This window comes from Setaria viridis, chromosome 3, assembly GCF_005286985.2.
Source record: "Setaria viridis chromosome 3, Setaria_viridis_v4.0, whole genome shotgun sequence".
Lineage (NCBI taxonomy): Eukaryota > Viridiplantae > Streptophyta > Magnoliopsida > Poales > Poaceae > Setaria > Setaria viridis.
Window position 1 is genome coordinate 35,768,510 of NC_048265.2, and position 24,804 is coordinate 35,793,313.

At 40.0% G+C, this 24,804-nt stretch overlaps 1 protein-coding gene, 2 long non-coding RNA genes and 1 pseudogene across 3 annotated transcripts; 1 reads left to right on the forward strand and 3 right to left on the reverse strand.

The window, feature by feature from the left end:
- Positions 1 to 1,403: 1,403 nt before the first annotated feature.
- Positions 1,404 to 4,122, reverse strand: LOC117847460 (disease resistance protein RGA5-like; annotated as a pseudogene).
- Positions 4,123 to 4,902: 780 nt separating this feature from the next.
- LOC140222388 (wound-induced basic protein) lies at positions 4,903 to 8,373 on the reverse strand. The gene is made up of 2 exons (XM_072292843.1): positions 8,188 to 8,373; positions 4,903 to 5,088 (listed from the first exon to the last, which is right to left on the reverse strand). Exons 1-2 carry the CDS (start codon positions 8,256 to 8,258, stop codon positions 5,016 to 5,018), a joined length of 144 nt encoding a protein of 47 aa, XP_072148944.1. The 5' UTR covers positions 8,259 to 8,373; the 3' UTR covers positions 4,903 to 5,015.
- An 8,788-nt stretch (positions 8,374 to 17,161) lies between these two features.
- LOC117850203 (uncharacterized) lies at positions 17,162 to 19,059 on the reverse strand. Its single transcript, XR_004639202.2, has 2 exons — positions 18,816 to 19,059; positions 17,162 to 18,705 (listed from the first exon to the last, which is right to left on the reverse strand). It is a non-coding gene; the product is annotated as an uncharacterized lncRNA (long non-coding RNA).
- Positions 19,060 to 20,284: 1,225 nt separating this feature from the next.
- On the forward strand, positions 20,285 to 22,777 carry LOC117850124 (uncharacterized). The gene is made up of 3 exons (XR_004639180.2): positions 20,285 to 20,731; positions 21,423 to 21,469; positions 22,441 to 22,777. It is a non-coding gene; the product is annotated as an uncharacterized lncRNA (long non-coding RNA).
- Positions 22,778 to 24,804: the final 2,027 nt, after the last annotated feature.

Here is a 24,804-nt window from a genome sequence, read left to right on the forward strand (position 1 = left end):
GATGCAACTCATACCTTGTTGGGTATGGAAGCAGTGGACATGGCATTTGCATTGCATTTGCACTCATTGTGGTTTATATATTTGAGTATTATGCATCGACAAGGGAGTGGATATGAGGTCTTGATCATTTGAAGTAAATAAACGGTTGTGATTTATTCATTTTTGTTCATATGAGGATGACTTTCACAATGATTTGATTTATCTTATTTTATCATGTATCTATGTTTAAATTGATGAATAATGAACTCATAGTTTAAATAACTTGTTAAAGCAGTTTGCTTGCTGAGATTTATTCTCACATCCATTTTATCTTTCCATTGAGTAGATATTTTGTTTGAAGGGATGGGATTAGCTGCACGTCTTCACATCTTTGCCACTTTCTATTTATAATAATAATGATACATTTGTCTTGCTGTAACGAACATAGTGTAGGTCTTGCGGTGACCATTTGTGGTTTCTTAATAATGAGTGTGGTTGATCTTTGTTATTTGTTATTTTGTTAAGTTGCTCATTAAATGCTAGTGTGTGGTTTATCTTTACATATATCTTTTATGTTGTTGCTTCCGCGTTTTACTCTGTTTATGGTTTTATGTTGTCGAGTTTTTGTACTCCAACATGTGGGAAGGATGTTTAGTGACATCTTGGACCTTTGTGGCACCTGGGGTGTTACACAAGCTCCCAAGGACGTGGAGGGTTTCCTGTCTCAATGTATTAATGCTGATCTGAAGATAGTTAAGGTTGACTAGTGCGGTTAGCCAATCTGGAATTTTGCAGATACATAAATCAGAGGTGTGTATTAATTCGTGCAGCAGTCGAGGAGGTGGGGACCAAGAATCCAATGGGATGTGAACCAGACGACCATCCGTTTCACATGTAAATGCCGAAGGTTGGAGCTACCAAGTTTGCCAAGTGATGAAACTAAGTTATGCACATAGGCTATTTTATGAACATGTGAGTCACTAATGCACCACTTTATACCAAGGGTTCTCAGTCTAGTCAAACTTCCCAGCTCCTGCAAAGAATCTAAGGGGGTACTCTCATCCATAGCTATACATGACATTTCCTCCGGACCTTGCATTTTCCCAACACTGTAACTCCCCTATCTGTTCTGGAAGTTGAGTAATGTTGCTTCCTTTTAATCCTTAGGTACCTCAAGAGAAACAACTTCCCTATATTTTTAAGATAACCACTTTCTAACTTTTGGCTCCTATCTAGAGCAAGCATTCAGGGCTGGAAATTCCAAAACTGGCGGCATTTGTTGGGCACATCCAAATATGCTAAGGGATCGGACATGAGCAGTAATCATGGTTGACAGTGGAATCACATTTTCTTGGTCAGTAGTCAATTGAGAGTCGAGGAACCTTATCCTTGGAGACCAATATATGTGGTTCATCACCACTAAAGGAGATAAAATTTTCTTCAACTGCCTTGGATTTGATAAGATCAAGGATCATATCATGCACATGGCATCCCTTTGCTTAGCCATTATAGCTGATATCTAGTGGCTGGATCATACTTCTATTTATAAGTTCATTGAAATACAGTTTACCTACATCCATTAAATTTCTTCTACCCTCAACCTTGAGGAATCCTTCTGCTATCCACCTCCTCACCAAATCTTCCATTTGGATCTCATAATCTTTAGGATAAATGGCCAAATACAATAAACAGGTCTTCAAATGAAGTGGAAGATCATTATAACTAAGAGATAAAATCACTCTCATTTCCTCCACATCTGGATTTTTCTCAAGTTCTAAACCAATTGAATTTCTAACAGTGATGCACTCTTCTCTGGTATCTGATTTAGTGCTTAACAAACTGCCTATTGTGATGATTGCCAACGGTAAGCCACCACACTTTTTTATGATTTCAGTTGAAACTTCCTTCAGGTGAAGTGGGCATTTATCCTCAGAGCCAAAAACCCTTCTATAGAATAAAGTTTCAGAATCTGCTTCACTTAGTAGCCTTACCTTGTATGCAAAATCATGGTAAGGTGAGCAACATGATTTGGCGACACTAATGTTTCTTGTTGTCACTATTATTCTGCTACAGAAGGAATTCTCAGGCAGAGCACATTTGACAGTCTTCCATGCTTGTATACTCCAGATATCATCGACTACAATTATATACTTATCGCAGGAAAAGATTCTAAAGGTCAGTCGGACCCAATTAATTGAATGCAAATAACATCTGTTATGAAAAGTATTTTTCATTGATATTAGATAGAACCTGAAGTTCCAACTAATGAATATAAAATGGTAATGGGAACAAAGAGCATTTTTAGCAGGCTGACTGGCTGAGTACAATGATAGTAGCTTACCTCTTGTCCTTGAGAAAGTTCCTCAGTGCATTGATAAGCGACTCCTCATCACTCTGTTTGGTGATTGCATAGTCTTCTTTCTTCACTAAGCCAGTAAAGCCCACAAAATTTTTCTTATATCAGGATTTAGCGACACTGACACAAAAGCTTGGCACTTAAATTGGCCACCTATTTTTTTTACACTTGGTTAGCTAGAGTATGCCAGATCCTCCAAAACCTACAATAGAGACCACCCTGACAGAGAGCTCTTCATCGGTGACCAACTTAATAAGATCCTCCCTGGGACCATCAATTCCGACAAGGTTGGCTGCCTCCACATAAAGGGCAGGCAAACGAGGGTCAATTGACACAACATTTGCGCTACCAGAACCAACTGCCACCTCATCGACCTTGTATCTGTCATGACGCTGGCTTGCTACAATGATGCGGGCCTTAATCTCTTGGATCGGCCCTGCAATCTCACGTTAAGCTCCAAAGTCCATCTTTCGGACCCTCCTGCGGAAGAACTCCTTCGCACCACTGGGCTTGCCCAGCTCACAGTGGAGCTGGAACATGTGGCTGTCAATGTAGTCCTCGATGTCGTAGGCCATCTCCCTCACCTGGTTCCTCCACTCCCTTACTTGAGGGTCGAGTGTCTCCACCCCTGCCAACTTCTCCAGGAGCACGTTCATGCTGCTCAGCTCGTCTCTAAGGAACGCGATGTCGCGGAATAAGCCCTTTTGTGCTTTGTACTCCTCCCCCATGAGAGCGGTGAGCTTGGTGAGAAGGGAGTTCACCGCCCCTGTGGCGGCACTCACCATGATCCCTTCCATCTACTGAACTCCTTCCTGTGCCTAGTGCTGTTGTGCAGAGTCGATACACTAGCAATCAGTTGTTCAGAACCACTTTCTTGCTGCTACCAGGAACCACCATGGCGATGCAGGAATTCTTCAGGTCTCCTTTTTCAAGTCCCAGATTCAGGTCTGCGAGTACTACAAAATCAAAGAGCGACAAAAAATCAAGAAAGGCCCATGAGGCATCAAAAGGAAATAAAGATTGAATGAGGCATCAAGAGGAAATGAGATTGCGTGCGTGCCGTAGTGTCATACCAATCGGCGACGCTCCACTAGACCTTGAGCGCAACCGCGCGCGCAACGAGGCTCCTCGCCGATATGCGCTCGCCCAACCTCGTCGCCGCCAACCATCAGCACCCTCCTCTCCAGCGAGTTGACCGCGAGCCCCGCCCGTACTTCCTCCCCTTTCTTGCCCGATGTACTTCCCCAGCTAGACCGTTGGCGTCCCCCAGATCTGCTAGCGCTACGGCCTCCCAACTCGCTCTCCGTCCCGCACCCCAATCTACTGCGATGCTCCTCCAGGGACCCTGCGGATTCACTGTGTCGGCGGTAGGCTCACCAGCAGTGCAAGGAGCCGCATCGAATCAGAAGATCGAACCCAAATGTTCATGGAATTTTGTGTTAGAAGGAACCCAATGACCCAAACTTTTAGTTGGTGATAGGGATGAAAACGGATCCGATACGAACAGATACATGTGCATATAATGAATTCGGATACGAACAGTGTCGAGATGTGTCGAATCAGTATCGAGATGTGTTGAATATTGGTAATCATCCTATTCAGATCTTAGATATCCAACTTTGAGTATTCGGATACGGATACGGTACGGATATTCACAATATCCGTATTCAAATATGAACTATCCATTCGAGCCTCTAAACTTCTACAATCGGACGAACGGACGGATAATATCAGTACCATTTCATCCTATATATATTGTCGCAAAGCAATTGAAAAGTCAATGGTACTAGTATTGTACTAGCCATGTGGTTTTGTACACAAAGTGTCTTCAGCCACTTTTTAGTCAATTATTGGAAATGCATTGTGGAAAGATATGTCTTGTAAAATTGGTGGTATACTTGAAAGAAGAAAAGTGGTTGTAAATTTGCCGACACCTGTCGCAGTTTGGATGCTACGGATTTCAGATTTCAACTCTCAGCTACAGAAACAAATGTTGGGCCTGTTCGGCTGGAATTATAAGCTAGCTGAAAAGCTGAAACGGCTAATTTGTTGTGAGAGAAAAACACTGTTCAGTGGCTGATAAGCTGAAGCGAACAGACTAAATTACCAACACTGGTAAAATAATTCCACTCAAATTTTACTAAAATATGGCCGTGATAGAAGAAACAGATGGAATAATCTAGCCACTTAAGTTAGCATTCCCTATTAGAAATGCCAGCTTTTCGCCCGATGCCCTAAATCCAGACTCGCGCTGTCGCGCAGCAGTTACGAGGCAAAAGGTACTTAATTTTCTTTCAATTTGATGGGAAAAATAAATTGGTTTGCAGTCAGGGATCACAGTTGGCGGTTTTTGAAGAAATGGGCGTTGGTTCTTTGAACACGTCAATTTCGTACTTCTGTAGCACTATAAATAATTCATTCAGCCACAAGGCAATCCGGCCAAGGCTCCCGTAGAAAATGGGGGTGGGGGTGGGGGGGGGGGGGGGGGGGGGGGGGGGGGGGGGGGGGGCACAATGGGCATTTCTGGATCATCTCACAACGTCAACATGAGCATGAGCATAATCAGGTTCCACAAAGGCACTTCAATAACAAGTAGTCAAATGCACCAGAAAAGGTTCGTACAACTCGATTTAGGTAGCAGTATGCAGACAACAGGAATCACATGATTAGGCTGCTACAATTATTCGTTCATCACAGGCTTGTTCTCGTTGGCCCTGGGCTTCTGCTCCTTGGGCTTTTGCTCTTCCATTTTCCTGTCACACAAAGTGCAAAAAGTCAATGGTGCGTGGTTAAGCCCAAATTCACTAGACTGAACAGAAAATTCAATTACAACGAAATAGGATTCAGTAAATTATTTGAAGGCTCTGTGAACATAGACAGGGTCATGAATTAAGAGAACAGAAAAACAAATCATTACATTCTTTAACCTTGCATAACCTTAATGGGCTGTTATCTCAACAGAATCACAACAAAATAAATTTCATGTTTTGATATAGAAATACTACAAACTGTTCCTCAGCAATTGCATCCTGAGAATAGACATGGGCTCACTTGAAGCTGGGAGTCAAGATAAACATAGTGCTGTCTACAAACTGTGGGAAGCATTTTTTTTAACTGAGCACAGAACTGTTTTGCACACAGATAGCAGCATTCAATTGAGTGCAATCAAGTTATCATTTGACAATTTTGAAGATATGATAAAAACTCCACCGTAGTTTTTATACAATAAGTGACATCATGTCAACATACTCCTAGACATTTTATCACCATCTTCTACACAAAACACACAACTCAAGAATGACTCAATGTGCAGTTTAGGTACATCAATACCCAGGACATGACATGATGTATTATCATGTAACATACAAGTGAAGTACTATCTTCAGGCTCAGGGTAGCTTTTGCTGCTTAATGTGGATTATTCTTTTGCATTGTACTGTCTTTTCCACCTCACCCTTGAAGGCATCGAACAAAAAGCCGAACCGGAGATCGAACCAGTTGAGCTGCTGATCGATGACTCGGTGGTTGGACCAGTGGTCTCATTGGTTCAACTGCGGTTCAATAAAGTACATATAATGTGTATAGTCCATTCATTCACAAAGGGCAATTGCACCAGATGGCTAATCAAGGCACTTTTCCTTCTAATTTTCGTCCAGTTTTATGATTTGGGCCTCCAGACTGCTATGTTGGGCCAGCTGGCTAACCCAACAGCGGAGGAATATGCCAGTTTGATCTGGTTTTTTTCTGAACTGATTTTTTCTAAGTTAACCGGACTAGTAAAGTCGCCGGTTCACGGTTTTTCAGATTGAATCAGTCTGGTTCTTTCTTCTATGCTAGGAGGGCTATTTCACTGAGCTCAAATATACTCCGATAGGCTAGAAGGACATTAGCATAAACAACTAAATATTCTACAAGTTTACTATTATGATCAGAAAGCATAATGTGGTTCACCCATTAGAAAGAGGATGAAAGAATCAGTGATGCTTTATCTTTTCCAAACATATTATAAGTTCATACAATTAACATCTTTATAATTGGGTAATCAACAAGGAATCAAGTTACAGCTGTCATCATAAATTAATGGCCCAAAGAGCACTACCCTTTTGATCCACATTTGTAGCCACACAGACCCATTTCTTGAGCAGAACACACCCAAGTTGATAATTTGCATTCTTATCATGATAAGACTCAGACAAGTGGTATCAAAACATGCTATATTGTGCAAATGGCATGCTATGTACTTATGTCACATCATTAGGAGATTAGAAAACATCAAAACACCCATGACTACAGCTTTAACACAATTGAGAGCAGACATACTAGACTAGGTTCAGGTTAGATATTTGGACATAACCAGGGCTGCTCAAATTGAACAATTGCATATTTTATATTGCTTAAATTGAAATTTGAAATTACTTGTGCTTGTACAACGTATTGCTATAGTTTCTAGCTGATTTAAGTAATGAGTCACAACCACTGATAAAAACTTCATCAAATAGAATTCTAAAAAACATGCTATAATCATCACTGTCTAAAAGAAATGATATAATGCATAACCTTGTATCCAAACAATAACCATTATCAAACCAAAAGCACAGAAGAAGCATCCACACAAAATGTAAGAATGCTTGGACAAGTTTGCTAAGCATAGCTTCTAGGTTATGCAATAATGAAAAGAACATGCACCCTACTGGTATTTTTTGAGCTTGAAACTCATGACACTAGCAATCATGCAAAAGTAAGGCACTGAATACATACTAAGCTAATATGTTCCAGAAATTATAAATCCAACTGAATAAACTCATGATACTAGTAATCATGGCAAAAGTAAGGCATTAGGTGCATATTTAGCTAATATGTTCCAGAAATTATAATCCAACTGAATAAAGTAGGCTCAAATTTGAGGTCATGCTTAGAATTGTGCTCTATGTTCACATGCACTTCTTCGAATGGTTCATATGGAAGGTAAACAACTACCTAGCAGTCTACACCTTCAATGAGGGAAATAAGAGAGCTGAGAATATGTAGATCTCATTGTTTTAATGACCTTGATGCAAACTGTTGCACCATTCATTCCAATTGAAAGAATTAGTTCTCTGGATCAAGAAGGGCAAAAACATGCCTCTCGATGACTAGGTACAGCAACAAAGTACTCAACAGAGTCACAGGGGGTTGAAAGATTGACTCATTTTTTTGTTATATTTTTTACAAAGTCCCAACCATTTGAATTATGGCAATTCCTAATGTCCCAATCAGCTACTCTTCTGTGGTACAATATTCACATGTAGTTAAACAGTTTTTAAACTGTTGTCAGACCATCTGCATAAACCCAAGTCAAGAAGTTTGAGACCTTTCTACAGAATTCGCAGTTAACCACCACGCACTGCGCATTCAAATTATTCGTATGGAAAATTCAAAACCAATACAACACTACTCATTAATCCGCACGATAGCAATGACGAAATCCCTACAAAACTTTCATCTGCCTCCCAATAACTCGCACGATTGTAATGATGCAATCCCTACAAAACTTTCACCTGTCTCCAATCACCCGCTACCAGCTCAATCGAGTTTAATAATGCCGTAAATCCTCTACCCCCAGGAATTGTGATAGAAAGACACTTCCTTATCCGAGACACAGGACACCCAGCCATTCTTGGTAGGAATGGGAAGAACAAAACGCCGCAAGGGAACCAGCAAGACAAACAATCTAGGGCTTATATTGCAAAGGTTAGTGAGGTTCAACAGCTCCCGTTGAAATCGAATCCAGCAACCAACAAGGAAATGGAAATAGAAGGGATTCGCACAAACGGGAGCCTCTGGTATGAGACGGAGGGATGGGCCGGTAAGTACCTCTTGTCGGAGGCGCCGCCCTTCTGGCTGAGGAAGGAGCGGAAGAGGGGTGAGTTCACGTCGTAGATCATCTTGCTTCTCCTTTCTTCGCCGCCGCCGCCGCTGCCTGGAGCTTAAGGAGCTAGGGTTTGCGTGAGGTTTCGATTGGAGTCGCGAGGAGAGCTTGGACACGGGCTCACGTCTCCTACTCTTTTGTACACTGAACGGCACTAGATGGGCCCTGGGCCGGCAAGCTTCACACCAAATCCCGAACTGTCCGTCGGGCGTCGGCGTAATCGCTGGTTCCGCTCTCTCACGGTTCGAAAAATCAAAGTTTCGTACATAATAATTTTTAATTTTCAAAATTAGAGAAAAATTAAGTATCTAATTATGATTTGAAAGGTTCATTTGGTTTGATTTGAGTTCACAGGAAACATTACAGTGCTACTCTTACCTACCACCATATGAAAAAGAAAAAATAAAGGAGTGGACAGCCATGCATGGTTTACGTAGGTTACAATTTGGTGGAACATTATTGAAAAAAGACACACCTATGACATAAAGTGAAAATAATGAGCAAAATGATAACTTTTCCGATTCAAAGAAGTGGATGAGAGTATTTAGATGGTGCCACCACATGGAGCTTCTGAAAAATAGTACAATTATTTACATGGAGGCTTGTGGAGTAAGGAGACATGGAGGTGATGAGAAAAGACACCATGCCGATCGGCCTAGTGCACTCCAGACCGATCGGCCTGAGTCCTTTTTATGCCCCCTAAGGTAAGTCCCTCATTGCATTGTTCACTCAATTCTCTACTCAAAACATAAAGAACACAAGCACAACACCATTGAAAATTTCGACCAACCAACCACACACAAAAATTTCAGCAAGCATACGCCTTATAGTTCTTTGCTCTAGTGCATTTCTCATCAGTAAGAAACCTTGGCGGAGTATTTCTCTTTGAGTGTGCAGCAATATGAAGAGCATCGGCAACCTCTTCCAGAGGTTGAGCAAGTCGCGTTCGTCAGCTTCGGGTTCATCTACACCGAGTGCTTTTCGGCCACACTTAGTTTCTGAGTCACCACGGGGTGACGATCACGACATGGCGACACCTCGAGGTGACTGCCTGCTCGGTGGAATGAGGGACACGAGAAGCACTTCCATGCGTTTTGATGAACCGCGTGGAACGGCCGAAGCTCCATCCCAATATACAAGGAGAGCAACTCGCTCTCGTCGCGGTTTTACTAAGAAGAAGTCCAAGAACGGCTTCATAATTAAGAGCAAGCAAGAAGAGGAGAGGCTTGAAATAATTGAAGAAAGAATTGTGGCAAACCATGATTTTGACGATGATTTTTTCCAGAAGATTTGTTTTCATAATGATATATACAGGCTTCTGGGCAATGTTGGATGGGTGCAGTTTGCCATCAATGGTCGTGTTAGTGTGCAGAAAGATATTACTGTGGAAATGTTCATGACCATAAAAAAGTCATGAGATGGAATGAGGAAGGAGATGCGCAAGTACCATGCCTATCCTTTAGAGTAAAGGATAAAGTGAGGATAATCACTTTTGAAGGCATCACAAATTTGCTGAGTTTCAATACTCAAGCCAGAATTTTGAGCAGTTAAAGAAGAAGACATAAAAGAATTTTGGGGTAAAATTTTCAAAGAAGACAACAAACAGAGGAAAAATATTGCAACCTTATTCTCCAAATATTTCATTTTTGAATGAGCCACCGTATCCTAGGAACAATGAAGGAGACAAAAATTACTGATATGGAAAATAATTGGCTCTATTGTGCCTCTATTGTGCAGTAGTGGGAAAGCAAGTCATCGACCCCTCTCATATGATGATGAATAGATGGCTAGCTAAAGCTGTATCTAGAAGTGGAGCTGTTGGCTCAGGATGCTACCTCACAATGATAGCATCATTCTTGAAGCCGGATATTGAGAGACTCCATGAATGGCTAATAAAGGGAGGAAGTATTAACACAAGGACCATGAAAAATGCTCATTTAATTGGTAGCGATGAAGAAAAAAAACTATACTGTGGGAGTGACCAATGTGAAGTTGCCAGATGGAAGACTGAGAACATTTTCTGCGGGCAAGACCAATTGACGTGGAGAAGAGATAATCATTCCCGCAAGGAAAAATAAAAGAGGAGAAAGAATTGTTGAAGCTTCATCCTTCTCAAGCTCCACCAGTTGAAGAACAACTACCTCCATCCAGCTCTGATTATTGGAGAACTGAGCTCTTTAATGCACCTAGCTACATAGCACCCCCAGAAGGATGGCAACAACAGGAGGAATGGCATGAGGCACTGGCGCAGGCATGGGCAGGAGGCCCGTACGCACAGCAAGGATATCAGCAGCTGGCGTACCAACCACCACCATATACTTATCATGGGTACCTGTCGCCACCTTATCAGGGAAGAACTCCACCAGTAACATTGTCATCTTAGTTCTGCCACCTGCCCCAACTAGAGAGAGGCACACACACACCATTGGTGCGTACACACAGAGGAACATACAAGACACAAAGACCTTGAGAGAAACTGCAGATAGGATAGAAGAAGGGAATATGAGCATCGCCTACCAGTTTGGGTTGATATGAATTTGCCCTCCGGAGCAGTATCAAGACGGCGGGGAGGAATATTATGAACACTGATATTATGAGCATCAGCAGCAGGGGAGCCACATCAGGAAGAGGTGCAGGACGACTTGGATTGGAGACCGAAGGTACCAAATAAAATGTGCTCACATGTGGTTTGATTTTTCTTTTCTTTTCTTTATTTATTTTGGCATGTGTGAGTTTGGTGTGTGCCTAGTGTTTTCTATTTTATTTATTTCATGTTTTTGAGTTTGTTTTTATTTCACCATGGCATGTTAAACAAAAATTGCATCACCTGAACCTAATGATATATGGTTAATTGTGATAGTTTAAATTTTTGTCATGATGAAAGATGATGATCGTTGCCGCTCTATTTAATTTTTGTACTTGGTTATTGCACAATTGAGCCAATGCTCTCTCCAACATGATGAAAAATGACTTACATACCAGCTTATCTTGTGTGGAAGTTATGATAACATGAGACTCATACATACATACATATATATATACACACATATATACCACGCAGGGACATACATACATACATAGATATACATACACACACACACACACACACATATATATATATATAGATAGATAGATAGATATAGATATAACGGAAATGACGGGAAACTACGACTCGGAATCCAAGCGACCTAAATTTCAGATTATAAATTTTAAGATACTATTCACTGCACTATTCAAATTCTCTGGTTACTATTCAAATTTGAGTGGCACTATTCAAATTCAGAACACTATTCAAAATAGGAACATGAACAACGCTCGGGCACTCACCGTGAGTGGGTGGAGCACCTCAGGATGAACAAAATATGGCGGCACTATTTGCTCACTATTCTACACTATTGAGCAACTATTCGAGGTTGCTTTCAGCAACTATTCAACAAATATGATATGCGCGGGTGCGTGATTAGGTCTATAGCTTAATTATATTGATTCTCAGGATCTTTGTGGGTTGGCAAGACCATGGATTCAGCCAATCGTGCTGCTATGCTTTGTGTCACTCATACTCGGTACTCACCGCATACGTCACTGGCTCGCTTCAGAACCAGGCCAGCCCGATCTTCACCCTCACCGTCCCCAGCCACGAGCACACAAGACTCAGGCTCTACCATCTTCCCAGGCAGTTCCACCCGAAGGGAACACTTCTCTGTGCACACAGGGTTCTCCTAAAACACCGCTACCAGGGCTAACACGAGAACGACACATGCAGAGGTTTCTCCTCTAGGGTCCCTAGTGTAGAGACATCGCCCCATACGAACGAGCTTAAGGGAAGGCAGGGATATTACCAGGACAGCTTAATCCATTTGCAAGAGACAAGCTTACACACGGCTTTCTCTTTCAGGAAACCCCAAGCACTTAGCACAAACCTTAATTACCTTACAAACGGCGGGACGAGCTCCAACGGCCTCCCTTTATTCTAGTAATACAGAGGTGGTGGAGTGATACAATGGTAGTGGGGTGTTACTACTAATGGTGGGTATCCCTCAGAGGACTTCCGAGGTGGTGGTGGTCTTCGTGGAGTATTTGGTGAGTGGAGTGTGGGTGGAGGTCTTCTGCTTCTTCGGTGATCTTGCTTCGATGGTGATGTGCTGATTGTCTTGGTTGTGGTGGTTATGCTTCCTCGATGATTCTCAATGCTTCGCCCGGCTTCTCGTTTTATAGCCACAGTAGAGGCTTCGGGAGACTCCTCAATTATGCACCTCTTTTGTTGCCTGGACAGCTGGACGGCGCTCCGCTCCTCAATAATTGTCCTGGCTACAGTAGAGTCACTGTTTATTCCTTTTGCCCTGTCCTCTATCGCGCACTGTCTTCTCGTGACATTCTGGATGCTGCTTGATATGATCTTCCACGCCCGAATGATTGACGTCGCAGACTTCAATCACAAAATCATGGCATGTAGTATTATTCTTCCCCCGGCCGAATTGTTGTTAACACATTGACAACAAAGGGAATTTATTCTTATGTAAAGCAGAATATTCTTTTATGCAAGTTATACATTTATTCTCTTTCTTCAATATCAGGTTCTTCTGATTGCCACAGTTCATACCATAACAACAATTCACAATATTCCTTTCATGGTTCTTATCTTGGCTATCACCTCGAATATCCATCATATCATCATCAGATATTGGTATATCCATTTTTAATTCATAATCTTTTTTGCATATTTTGGAATTTTTCATCTATTTCAAGCTTTATTTCTTTCAATATTTCTTCTTTGAAATTTTTCTTCCATTGGGAAATATTGATTCCAACTTTTCTTTTAACTTCTTCTCAATATATTCTTCATTTGATGAATCTGTTTCTTTCTTCAAAACTTCTTTATATGTTGGAATTCTGGATGGTCCTTCTTCTTTTATATTTATTCCAAGTGAACTTGACTTAATTTCCCTTATTTTTTTTTATATTTTTGAATATATTCCTTTGCTGCATGTTCTAAAAAATAATTTACTCCCAAAATATTTCTAGCATATGAGAGTGCTTGATCAATATCAATGTATTTTTTCCACAATATTCCTCCATCTTTATCTTTTTCTATCTTTTGAGCTATTACTTGCTCAAATGATACATAAATTCCTGGAATCTTCCCTTTATATATGACATATATAGCTTTTTTCTCTATATTTTCAGGTGACTCTTTTGGCTATATTAACCCATTAATTGTATGAAAATATTTAGCTAGGCTATTTAAAATAGCTAGCATATATCTTTTATCTTCTCTTTTGTTATTATATTGATACCAGAAATTATCTAGTATGCATTCTTATACTTCATCAAGTACAATATGATCCCTTGGTTTAAATTTATATGTGTTTGGAGGGAATATTCTTAACTTATTTTCTGCTCCAAAACAAAAACAGTCAACCCCTGTTGGGCTTACTCCTTTCTTCATTCCTGCAAAATACATGACCGAGAAAATATACTAGAAAGGGTATTATCCTTTCCTTTTATATGCTCAAATATTACTTTATATCCATTTTTCGTAATAATATCTTCAAATAAAACCCATCTTCTAGTTGAACTTTTCTTACTATTAATTTTATTGTAGTATCTATATATAGCTTCACAATCTGTCCTTACTGTGAACTCTTTAAATCCTAGGTATAATCTAAAAGCATTTATAGCATTATTAATTTTATTGTACTATCTACATATAGCTTCACAATCTGTCCTTACTGTGAACTCTTTAAATCCTAGGTATAATCTAAAAGCATTTATAGCATTAAATACAGCTAATATTTCCCTATCAGTATTATTTATTGCCTTTAGTTTATATTTCCCTAAAGCGTACCTACATATTTTTTCTTCTACCTTTGGAGAGTATTTATGTGGCTTTTGTTTTAATATAGCACCCCATCCTATTTCAGATGCATCTGTCTCTATAATAAAATAATAGTGGTAAATCTAGGGGTTTTAATTCTTTCACCTTTTCTTTTATGATTCTTACTAGCTTTATATCTTCGGAATTGAAATGCTTTTGCCCTTTTTTTCTTAACTTTGCATATAATGGCCCCGCTAGTTTTGCCAAATTTTCTATATAATTTCTAGCATAATTTACTATTTCTAGAAATTGCTGCAAGGTTTTCTTATCATTAATAGCATCAGGAAATTGCAAAATTTTCTTTGCTATATGATCTTGTAAATAAATTTTTCCTTCACCTATTTCGTGGTCTAGAAAAATTATCTTTTCTTTGCATATTTCCATTTTCTTTTTGGAAAGTATTAACCCATGCTGTTCTACCTTTCTAAAGAATGTTTCCAGATGAGCTATATGTTCTTTATATGATTTTGAAAAAACTAATAAATCGTCTATATAGACTAATATGAAGTCCCGATTTTCATTAAAAATATTTTGCATTTTTCTTTGGAATAAAGCAGGGGCATTTTTTAAAGCTAATGGCATCACCAACCATTCAAAATGACCTTGAGGACATGTGAATGCAGTCCAACCTATTGATTCTTCTGCCATTTTTACTTGCCATAACCCAGCTTTTAAATCAAATTTCAAGAAATATTTGCTTCCTTGTATTCTATTTATCCATTCTTGCTTATTTGGGATGTTATATCCATCATCTATAGTATTATCATTTAGTCTTTTATAATTAATAACCATCCTTGACTTTCCTCTAACTATTTCAGCATGATTTCTAACTATAAAGGCAGCTGACCTATGGAGACTCCTACTTTCTCTTGTAGCTCCTAGCTTTAGTAATTCTTCAATATGCATCTTAAATTCTTCTATATCCTTAGGTGTTGCTTCTATAGGACTTGTCTTAATTATGTAATCAGGATTTATTATATTAAGTTTACATACTATACAATTCTTATCCCAATATTTCATTGGTATTTCTCCAATTATTTGGGTTTCTTCTAACCTTTGTACTATTTTATCTATATCTTTCTTAGATTTTATATCTCTATGCCAGTTTGGTGATAGTAATTGCAGATTGATACATTCTATGCGTGAATTTGCTATATGGAATTCTTCTATACTTTCACCTAATTCTTGGTCTGCATAGTTGTCAATGGTCTTATTATCATTAGATTCTTGAAGTTCTAGTTTAGATTTTCCCACATTAGAACTTATGATTTTTCGCACTTCTATTATGTATGGAATATTATGTATGGAATATTATCTTGATAAGGAATGAAAGTAATCCCTTGCTCATGTATAATTGTTGTTTGTAAGGAAAACTGCAGCAATCTCAATCCCAATATCATATCATCATTTATCATAGATAGGTCTCTTATTGTGATCTCATCCATTATATATTTTGTATTATTTATTTGTATCTCAATGTTATAAGCTAACTAATTATGAAGCTTCTTTATTCCTGACATATCAGTAGATATTTCTGCTTTATCTTGATCTATTGTATGCATTATTTCTGGACATCTTGCGAAATATTTATCATGTATAATATTCTTAGTACAACCAGTATATACTAATGCTAATATTTTGTAAGTGATGGTAGGTGTTAACTTTACCTTTACCGGTATTCTTATTCCTACAATTTCTTTAAATGGTAACCTAACTATATATTTGCTGCCAAAATTAATTAAGGCATCTTTTAATTGTATTGTCTTTTCATTATTTTTATCAACTATAGCTTGATATTTAAACTTAGTATTGCCACTAACATTTCCTTCAATCATAGTATTCAATTCTATTTTACTTCTTAGATCTTCTAACTCAACTTCTAAAATATTTATCCTATTTTCTAAATTTCTGATTCTGCTTACTAATATCTTATCTTCTGGTACTATTTCTATTTCTTGTCTCCATTGTTGATTAGTATTCTTTAAAGATGAAGCACATGCTTGTTTTAAACATACACTACATGTAAATCTATTATCTTGAATAGGGTAATATATGCAAAAAGCACATTTGATATTATAACCACCTCTTCCTTTTACCCAATCATGATCACAATCTCCTTGATCCATTAATTCGGTTCTAGCTTCTTTTAAATCACTTTTTTCTTCATCTTTTATTTCTAGTGCATCCATAGCATTTTCTAAATTATGTATTTCATCATCACCAAGAGAGTTAATAAAATTTTTGTGATTCTGCGCATTATTTTCTTCTTCTTCTTCGTAGCTTTCTAAAAGCTACCTTTCATTAGGTTTCCTTTGGGCTTCTTTATTTATAGTAGTATCTTTCCTGATATTACTTTGTGATGGAACTTCTTTTGCTTTATTGCTTTCAAGGTCTATTGGTTTCAACTCAGCTTTTTGCTCCTTTATTACTTGTGTTTTGATTTTTTTGTCATTTAGATCCCTATCCTTTTTTAACTTATATAACAGTCTAATCAAATAAACTTCTTTCTCTCGAATAGCAGGCCATTCATACAACATAGAGGTATTATATTCTTCTGGTATTTTATTTAGCTTTTGTTCATAATAATGAATCTTGCTTTCTAAACTTTCCATTAGAAGTAAAAGTACTTACTTGAGGTTGTAGTAACCTTAACTAGATATAGCAAATCCCTCAAATTCACAATTTTAATGACCACGGCTCTGATATCAGTACGGGGGAAAATGGAAACGACGGGAAACTACAACTCAGAATCCAAGCGACCTAAATTTCAGATTATAAATTTCTAGATACTATTCACTGCACTATTCAAATTCTCTAGTTACTATTCAAATTTGAGGGCACTATTCTAATTCAGCACACTGTTCAAAATAGGAATATGAACAACGCTCGGGCACTCACCGCGAGTGGGTGGAGCACCTCAGGATGAGCAAAATATGGCGGCACTATTTGCTCACTGAAGCTACCACGGAAGCAAGGTATCAACACTCTAAACAACTAGTAATCAATAAAAACTATTAATCCCAAGAAACAATGGATTCACAGGATCCACAACCTCAAGCCATGGCACGTCGAATAAAAATTCAGTATAATTGTTATACAAGATGGATCACATACTAAAAAACAGGATATTGATATAATTTTAAGATATCCTAATTACTAGTTTACTGGATTAATCACAAATTGTGGATTTTTCTTCCACCGACACAATTTAACATTAGAATCAATCACCCGCTATCCAAAAGAACTCACAGATTTTGGACCAACCATGCAGGGGCAAACACCACTGGAGTGTGTATCAGAATCATCCATAGTTCATGTATCAAAAATACATAGGCCTGGTTTGGTTCACTGACTTAAATTTAAGCACCCGTCACATCGAATGTTCAGATACTAATTAGGAGTATTAAACGTAGACTATTTACAAAACCGATTACATAAGTGGAGGCTAAACGGCGAGACGAATCTATTAAGCCTAATTAGTCCATGATTTGACAATGTGTTGCTACAGTAAACATTTGCTAATGATGGATTAATTAGGCTTAATAGATTCGTCTCGCCATTTAGCCTTCACTTATGTAACGGGTTTTGTAAATAATCTACGTTTAATACCCCTAATTAGTATCTAAACATTCGATGTGACACGTGCTAAAAATAAGCAAAGGGAACCAAACGCCACCATACACACAACATGCAGGAAATGGTGGTGGTCGGTGCAGTCACCTGGCAAGGAATTTGCAATAATGTCTGGGAGGTGGCGTTGCCACAACAAACAGAAAAATTGGGTACAATAATTAGAAATGTAGGTGAAAAATTAACTGCAATGAGTTAAATATAAATGTCGGTTGCCACAGCTTATCTAATAATTGGCTATAGTTGGTAGCCACAACTGACAGTGTAAATTGTTTGGAAAGGTTAAACATCCCTTTGTCTAAGGAACAATCAACAATTCGCCCAGTTCAAAATTTTCAAACTGATTGTTAAGTGAAGGAAAGGTCAAGCCTGAAAGCTGAAAGTACTGCGAAGTTTTCTGTCGAAATCTGACAACAGTCCCTTCTGTGCATTTTGTCATACACATCCCCAGCACGGCAGATGTGCTCCCTTGGATGAGCTGGTTCTTATACAGGTGTGCAGCAGGAGAGCTGCCAGGTTCCATCCCTCCGGCAGCACACCGGCAGCATATAGATAATATCAAAGAAGCGTGTATAGTTAATATAAGTTTTGGTCTGCCTCCGGCAGCATATCTTTTGATTAGTGCTACTAATTAGGAATTACAAAAAATGATTAGCAATTCTGGATAAGTATGAGAGGTGCACGCATGGAGGTCACCACCCATGGAAGAGGCGCATTTTGTTGTTGGCTGCCCAGATGTACTAATCACTCAATTAGAATGCAAAATCTGCCGTGCTTCGTCGAGTAAGCCTCGACGTTGCTGCTTGTATACATACAAAGCACAGCCAGCATCCAAGCGGATTCTGGCAGCTGGCCCAGATCCACGGCAGCTTGTACATACAGAGGGGATTCGTCGGTTAGTTCTACGCATGGAACAGCAGAGACCCAGATCCATTCTTGTATTTTTGCCCTTCTGTTGCTGTTCGATCCATTGAGATTGGGAACGATAGGAATATGGCAAACAAATACAGAGTCTAGATTAACAAGAATGACAAAATTGGAAAACCCCTTCGATTATTTAATCCATACCAAGTCTCAGGGTAATACTGTAGCACGAACGGCGCCGCCACAGGCCAACTCGTCGCCCGCGGGTCGGATCCCTCGCAGCTCGATGCTGCCGCCGCCCGACGATCCCCCAGAGCTGCTTGCTCAACGTAACGGCTGCCTTTGTGGGGGAGAGACGCCTCCCCTCGGCGTTGCGTCGCGACAGGCGTTGCCGGCGTCGGCAGAGGGGCAACGACGACGGAACGGGGAAAGCCAGCAACTGAACGGATGGAGGATAGGACCCACGATCTAGTTCACAAAATGTGGTATTGACCCGAAAAAAGACCGACGGAAAACCGGTGGACAAAAATCCGGGAAGAAGCGATGCAAGTTAGGCCTTGTTTAGTTGACTAACTTTGGAGATGCAAAATTACTGTTGTAGCACTGTAGCATACTGTAGCGTTTTAATTTTATTTGTGAATTATTGTCCAAATATTGACTAATTAGGCTCAAAAGATTCGTCTCGTAAAGTACAACAAAACTGTGCAATTAGTTTTTGATTTCGTCTACATTTAGTACTCCATGCATGTACCGCAAGTTTGATATGATGGGGAATCTTCTTTTTGCATAGTGTCAAAGTTGGGAGTTTTAGGGGAACTAAACAGGCCCTTAGGCTCGGGTTCGGTAGCCAGGGTATAGTGTATATGTATATATATAAAACTGTTTCTTTGTAGCCAGCTATAAAATAACCTATTCTGCAGCTAAGTCCAACATAGGGACCGACTATGCATCAATCTGACCGCAGTTCTCCCACCTGGCTCGACATGTCTAACCAATGACCAGGTGGACTCGTAGTCTCAGCTCGGCTCCGGGTGTCCACACTAGGGATGGCAACAGGGCTATCCCCGTCGGGGATGAGCTGAACGTTCTACTTCCTGATGGAGCAGAATTTCCCCGTCCCCATGCATGGGGAAGGATTTTCCCCGTCCCCATCCCCGAACGGGGATTTCTCACCCAACGGGGCGAGTGGCGGGGGTGAGCGGATTGCGAAAAATCAGATCACGGTGGTGCGAGCGAAGGGGGCGAGCGGATCGCGAGGAGAAGGACGTGAACCTGGGGATGAGGAGGACAGGAAGCGGAGGGCAGTCGTGGGGGTTGCGGCGGCGGGAGGCGCTGCCGAGGATGGAGGTAGAGGGGTTGAGGAGGAGGAGGCGCGGGACCGGGACTCGGAGCGCGACAGAGGCGGCGCTGAGGATGGAGGCGGAGGAGGAGGAGGAGGAGGAGGAGGAGGCGGCACGGGAGCGAGTCTACTCGTGTTGGAGGACGAGGTGGCGGTGGTTGCCGCCGGCGGGGGAAGCGGCAAGCGACGGCCGGGAGAAGGACAGTCGCGACGATTCGGGAGTCGAACTCGGGAGAAGAAGCGGGCGAACCGCGGACTGGGACTCGCGCTTGCGATGCTAGGTTTTGGTGGCGTTGGGGGGCCGGCTGACTAGTTTTTGTGGGCTTGGGCCCGAAGAGTTACTCGGGGATCTTGGCGGGGAACGGGGACGGGGAGAATCTGCGCTTCACCCGAGAAGGATGGAAATTTGCCTATTATGCTCCTTGTGGGGACTAAAAACATCTCATTTGCATCCCCTAATGGATGAAATCCCCACGGGGATCGGGGCTATTGCCACCCCTAATCAAAAAAACATCCCATTTGCATCCTGATGAAATCCCCACCGGGCGGGACCCACTGCCACCCATAGTCCACACGCGTTCCAGTCATCTGCGAACCACCGCCCCCCCCCCCCCACCAAAAAAAAAAAAATTGCGCAGGAGACGATCCAATCCCGGCTACTGGGAATCGGCTCCAGCCCATTGGATCCCCGTCTCAAAGCACGCATACGACATGGAGCAAGTTACTGCTGATACCTACCTGCCGCCAAAGAACCCACCCAACCGCCCACGGAGATCCACTGGTAAGCCTAATCAATGTTTAATTGCCGTTTTTATCAGTAGAAGGAAGTGGTAGATTAGAGAGTGAATCGGCATAAGTCCCGATTTGAAGTTGCATTACGACATACAGTATTCAGTTCGATTTCATTATCACCTATATTTTGTGGCAACTCAAGTACGATTTTTTATGCCAAATACAGCCGCTGGACACATCCTCGATTCACCCTGCACCGAGGATGCATGACCAGAGAACTCTAGATCCAGCCTTTTCTATGCTTACCCTTACTGCAGATTGGAATTTGATTTCTTTTAGCAGATTTATTGGGTGATCCCCAATTAAAGCAAGTAGGTATAATTTAGTAAGCTTTGCCACTAGGATTTGTCTAATTTCATCTCCTTTTGGGCATATTGTAACTATGCAATACCCTTTTAACATAGTCATGAGATATATTGTAAAACATCTTCAATCATTAGCTGATGCACATCAAATTTACACATCTAGCTGAGATGAAAGAGCTAGTATACGATGAACGCCAACGTATTTCTGTGAAGTTTCATTGCCTGTCTGATGACCTGAATAATTCATATATTTAGTCAGAGTTGTTTATAACTGTAGGCAAAAACAATGTTTATCAGTCTCTCATCAGTATGGGTCAGTCCTACTTGTTATCATTCATGTTTATTCGTTCTAATTTTCATTCACAACAAATGCAGGAACAGGGAACCAGTCTATTCATATAATTACCGTTCACTAGTGAAGGGTCAGTTCCGTTCTGTTGATGCATATGGTTTAATTCAGTCGAATTTAGATACCTGCAGGCTGCATATCGCCCCAGGTTTTCATAAACCTTTGTTTGATTCCATCTATTTTATGTACAGGCAGGTTTAGTACTTTAGGCACCAGCTGGCTGCATAGGTTTTAGGTACAAATAATTTTTTGGATGATTTACTGCTCTTATAGTAAATTATCAGGCTTCATAGTAAATAATTCTCGTAATTTACTAGGCCTCCATTGACCCTGCGCAGTGGTAAATGAACCAATTACTTTACTACCTTTCGACTTATGTGGAATTCACTAGTAAACTTTTAATATTGATGGAACTGAATGTTATATATGTGGAATTCACTAGTAAACTTTTAATATTGATGGAATTGAATGTTATAGTAGTTTCATGGACTAATGTTCATTAGTTGTCAAGAACTTTCTTTATCAAATCATAGTCAGAAAATTACGTCTGCCATTGTTGTGTTACTGTAATTTTGACTGATCAATTATGTGGTAAATTAACCATAGTAGTTTCTTGGACTCATGTTCATTAGTTGTCAAGCACTTTCTTTATCGCAAATCATAGTCAGAAAATTATGTCCACCATTGTTGTGTTACTGTAATTTTGACTGATCAATTATGTGGTAAATTAACCATATCTTTTACTAGTTTTTTGAATTATATTAATACCAGGTTATAGGGATGTAGTTTATTTATCTGGATCTGGGTTCTATAAGTAGCGTGATACTAAACTTTTTGAATTATTCTACAATTTGGTCAATGTTATATATGGTAAATTCATGGATTCATGTCAATTACTTATCATTAATTATGTTTCTCGAAAATCATAGTCTGAACATTATCATCAACCATTGCTGTCTTAGTGCAACTTCGACATATACATTGTGTGGTTTATCTGTGCCCGTGAGCTTATTTCCTTCTATTATGCTTCGGTGTAATGCATAGGCACCTGCAGAAGACTATGCGCAGCCACAAGCCCACAAGGCCTAGTCTTGCCGTCGTGGCCCGACCACATGAAAATGATGATGATAACGAGAAGCTGGAGTTGGAGTTGAAGCACACGGGCCTCCCTAATGATCTTCATGGCTGGTCGTCATTTTCAAAATGAATATGGACAGTGTCTTAATTGCCGTTGTTGCCTTTATCATAGAGACAAATGTACAAGTTTGTTTGTGCTTGGCGTGTGCATACACATTTTTCTTATTTTACAAAAAAAAATGCTTGATATTTTCATTGGACACGGCAATACAAGCAATCGTTCTTGGGCATATTGTGATGCCAATACCGTAATGCACCCATTGTATGTATGAAAATGCCAGATTGTGGCAACTCGCATTCTATATCGTATAGTCAATATATAATCGAGTTCTAGTAATTAGTTTATGGTAATCGGTCTCGTTGTTAGCGTAACTGGATTCTCGTAATTGCCTAAATATTTACCATAATATGCATGGTAGTTCTACTCTACAAGTAACCGTAACACACATGTGCACTCGTCTAGTATTATCGTATATAATACACTAACACGTACACTCGTCTAGTCATCTAGTATTATCGTAATACGCGTGCACTACCGTAACATGGTAGATCATGCACGTGTACAACCATGTCCTGATGTTTCCACGTAGTATGGTAACCCCTCTATAGTCCACCAGCTTGCAGGCACGCTGCGACACAGCACGTCCCGAATCACCGTGAACAATCAAAAAGAATTAATACGATTCGATTTCAGTAAATGACCGTGGCCATCGGCGCGGCAGCAGCGGCTCGGCTCACAAGCCAAGCCACACGGGATGGTGGCTGGGTGGGTGGCGTGGGCGCCGGTCACGCTGGTGGGAGGTGGGCCTGCTGGTGTGTCACTATTTTGTAGTCCAGCTACGAAGTATCCTCTCTCTCCTTTAAATGAATCAAGACTCTTTTATTTTTTTTTGTTATCGTTGCACTGACTTTGTCAATAATCCTTCTTGCAATTACTCTATCTATCCAAAGCCAAATATTTACATCATGTTTAACCATAGATTTATTTTTGGGTGAATTGATTCGAAATTTATTTTTGTGGTATGAGACTTAGAAGCTGGTCATTCCTTTGGGTAACCATTTTTTGCTAGTTTTTCTATCCATACATTGTGAATTTCTACTATGAAAATCTCGCAAACCTCGTTGGGCATCCAACCAAAACCAAATACATCATTTTTGTGATTATCTCCTTGACCACAACCCAATATGAGTGTGGAAAATATTTTGACAAAGATTCAGAAGATTTATCAATACTTTTTCAGGAAAAACAAGATCTGGAGGCATCCACCAGTGTGAAGAATAAAAATTGAAGTAAATAGAGGCAAAATGGGGACGAAGATTGCCCTGGACACCCTCAGGCCTGGACACCCACAGGCCGATCGACATGAGTGGTTTTCTCCTCTAGACCCTCTGAATTTTAATGTGGATAACCTTCCACAAGAATAAAATAATTTTCTGCAGAAGATCGAAGGTTTTCTTACTTACATCAGCAGTCTATCTTTTTCCTCTTTTATGCTCGAGGACGAGCATCGTTCAAGCATGGGGGAGAGTCAATGCATTATCTCTGACTACTGCTGAGTAAAGTACTATGTTGCAAGAAGTTCTGGGGAGAAAAAGAAAAACATATATTGAGAAGAAAAGAAAGAAAAATGAATGAAAAAAGAAAACAATAAAAAGGAGAAAAAGAATAAAAGTACTCCTCAGTTCTTCAAGCTTAATGAAAATTCCAAGTGCTCTCAAGATTGATCCATACTCATTTTCCAACCATGTGCAATCCGATTTCGAGAACCTCATTTGTGTGTCATGATCACCCTTTGCCCTTGCACATGTCCACCATCTAAAAGTGTGTGTTCATTTTCTCCCTCTCCATAAGCGATTGTTTTCCAGGAAGTTTTGACAAGTCTCAGTAAGATCCATCAGAAGTCTTTCTTGTTTTGATAATATCTTGATTATAATATTTTGCTAGGACTAACCTTCCCAAGCTCCAGATAAAACCTTACACATATTTTTATGAGTGATGATAGGTTGGAAAAGTTCTAGCATAGGTTTGAGAGACTTGATGAGCTGAGAGAATAATGAGTAGTTGCAATGAACTTTAAATTGTTGATCTCAGTTCAGTTTCTTTTTGGAAAAAGTTTTCATTGCAAATCCTCTAAGATTTGTTTAAAATTGAGAGCAAGGGAATCCATTCATTGTGGGATGTGCTTAAATGATATCTACCCTCCACATTAGAAAAGGCTGGTTACAACTTGAATATTAATTGAAAAAAATATTTTGAGAGCATTATGTTTT

Excerpts from the sequence above, each read along its gene's own strand:
- LOC140222388 (XM_072292843.1), bottom strand. The coding sequence starts at position 8,258 with ATGATCTACGACGTGAACTCACCCCTCTTCCGCTCCTTCCTCAGCCAG. Across the intron at positions 5,089-8,187 it reads GGCGGCGCCTCCGACAAGAG|GAAAATGGAAGAGCAAAAGC; the intron begins GTACTTACCGGC and ends TTTGTGTGACAG.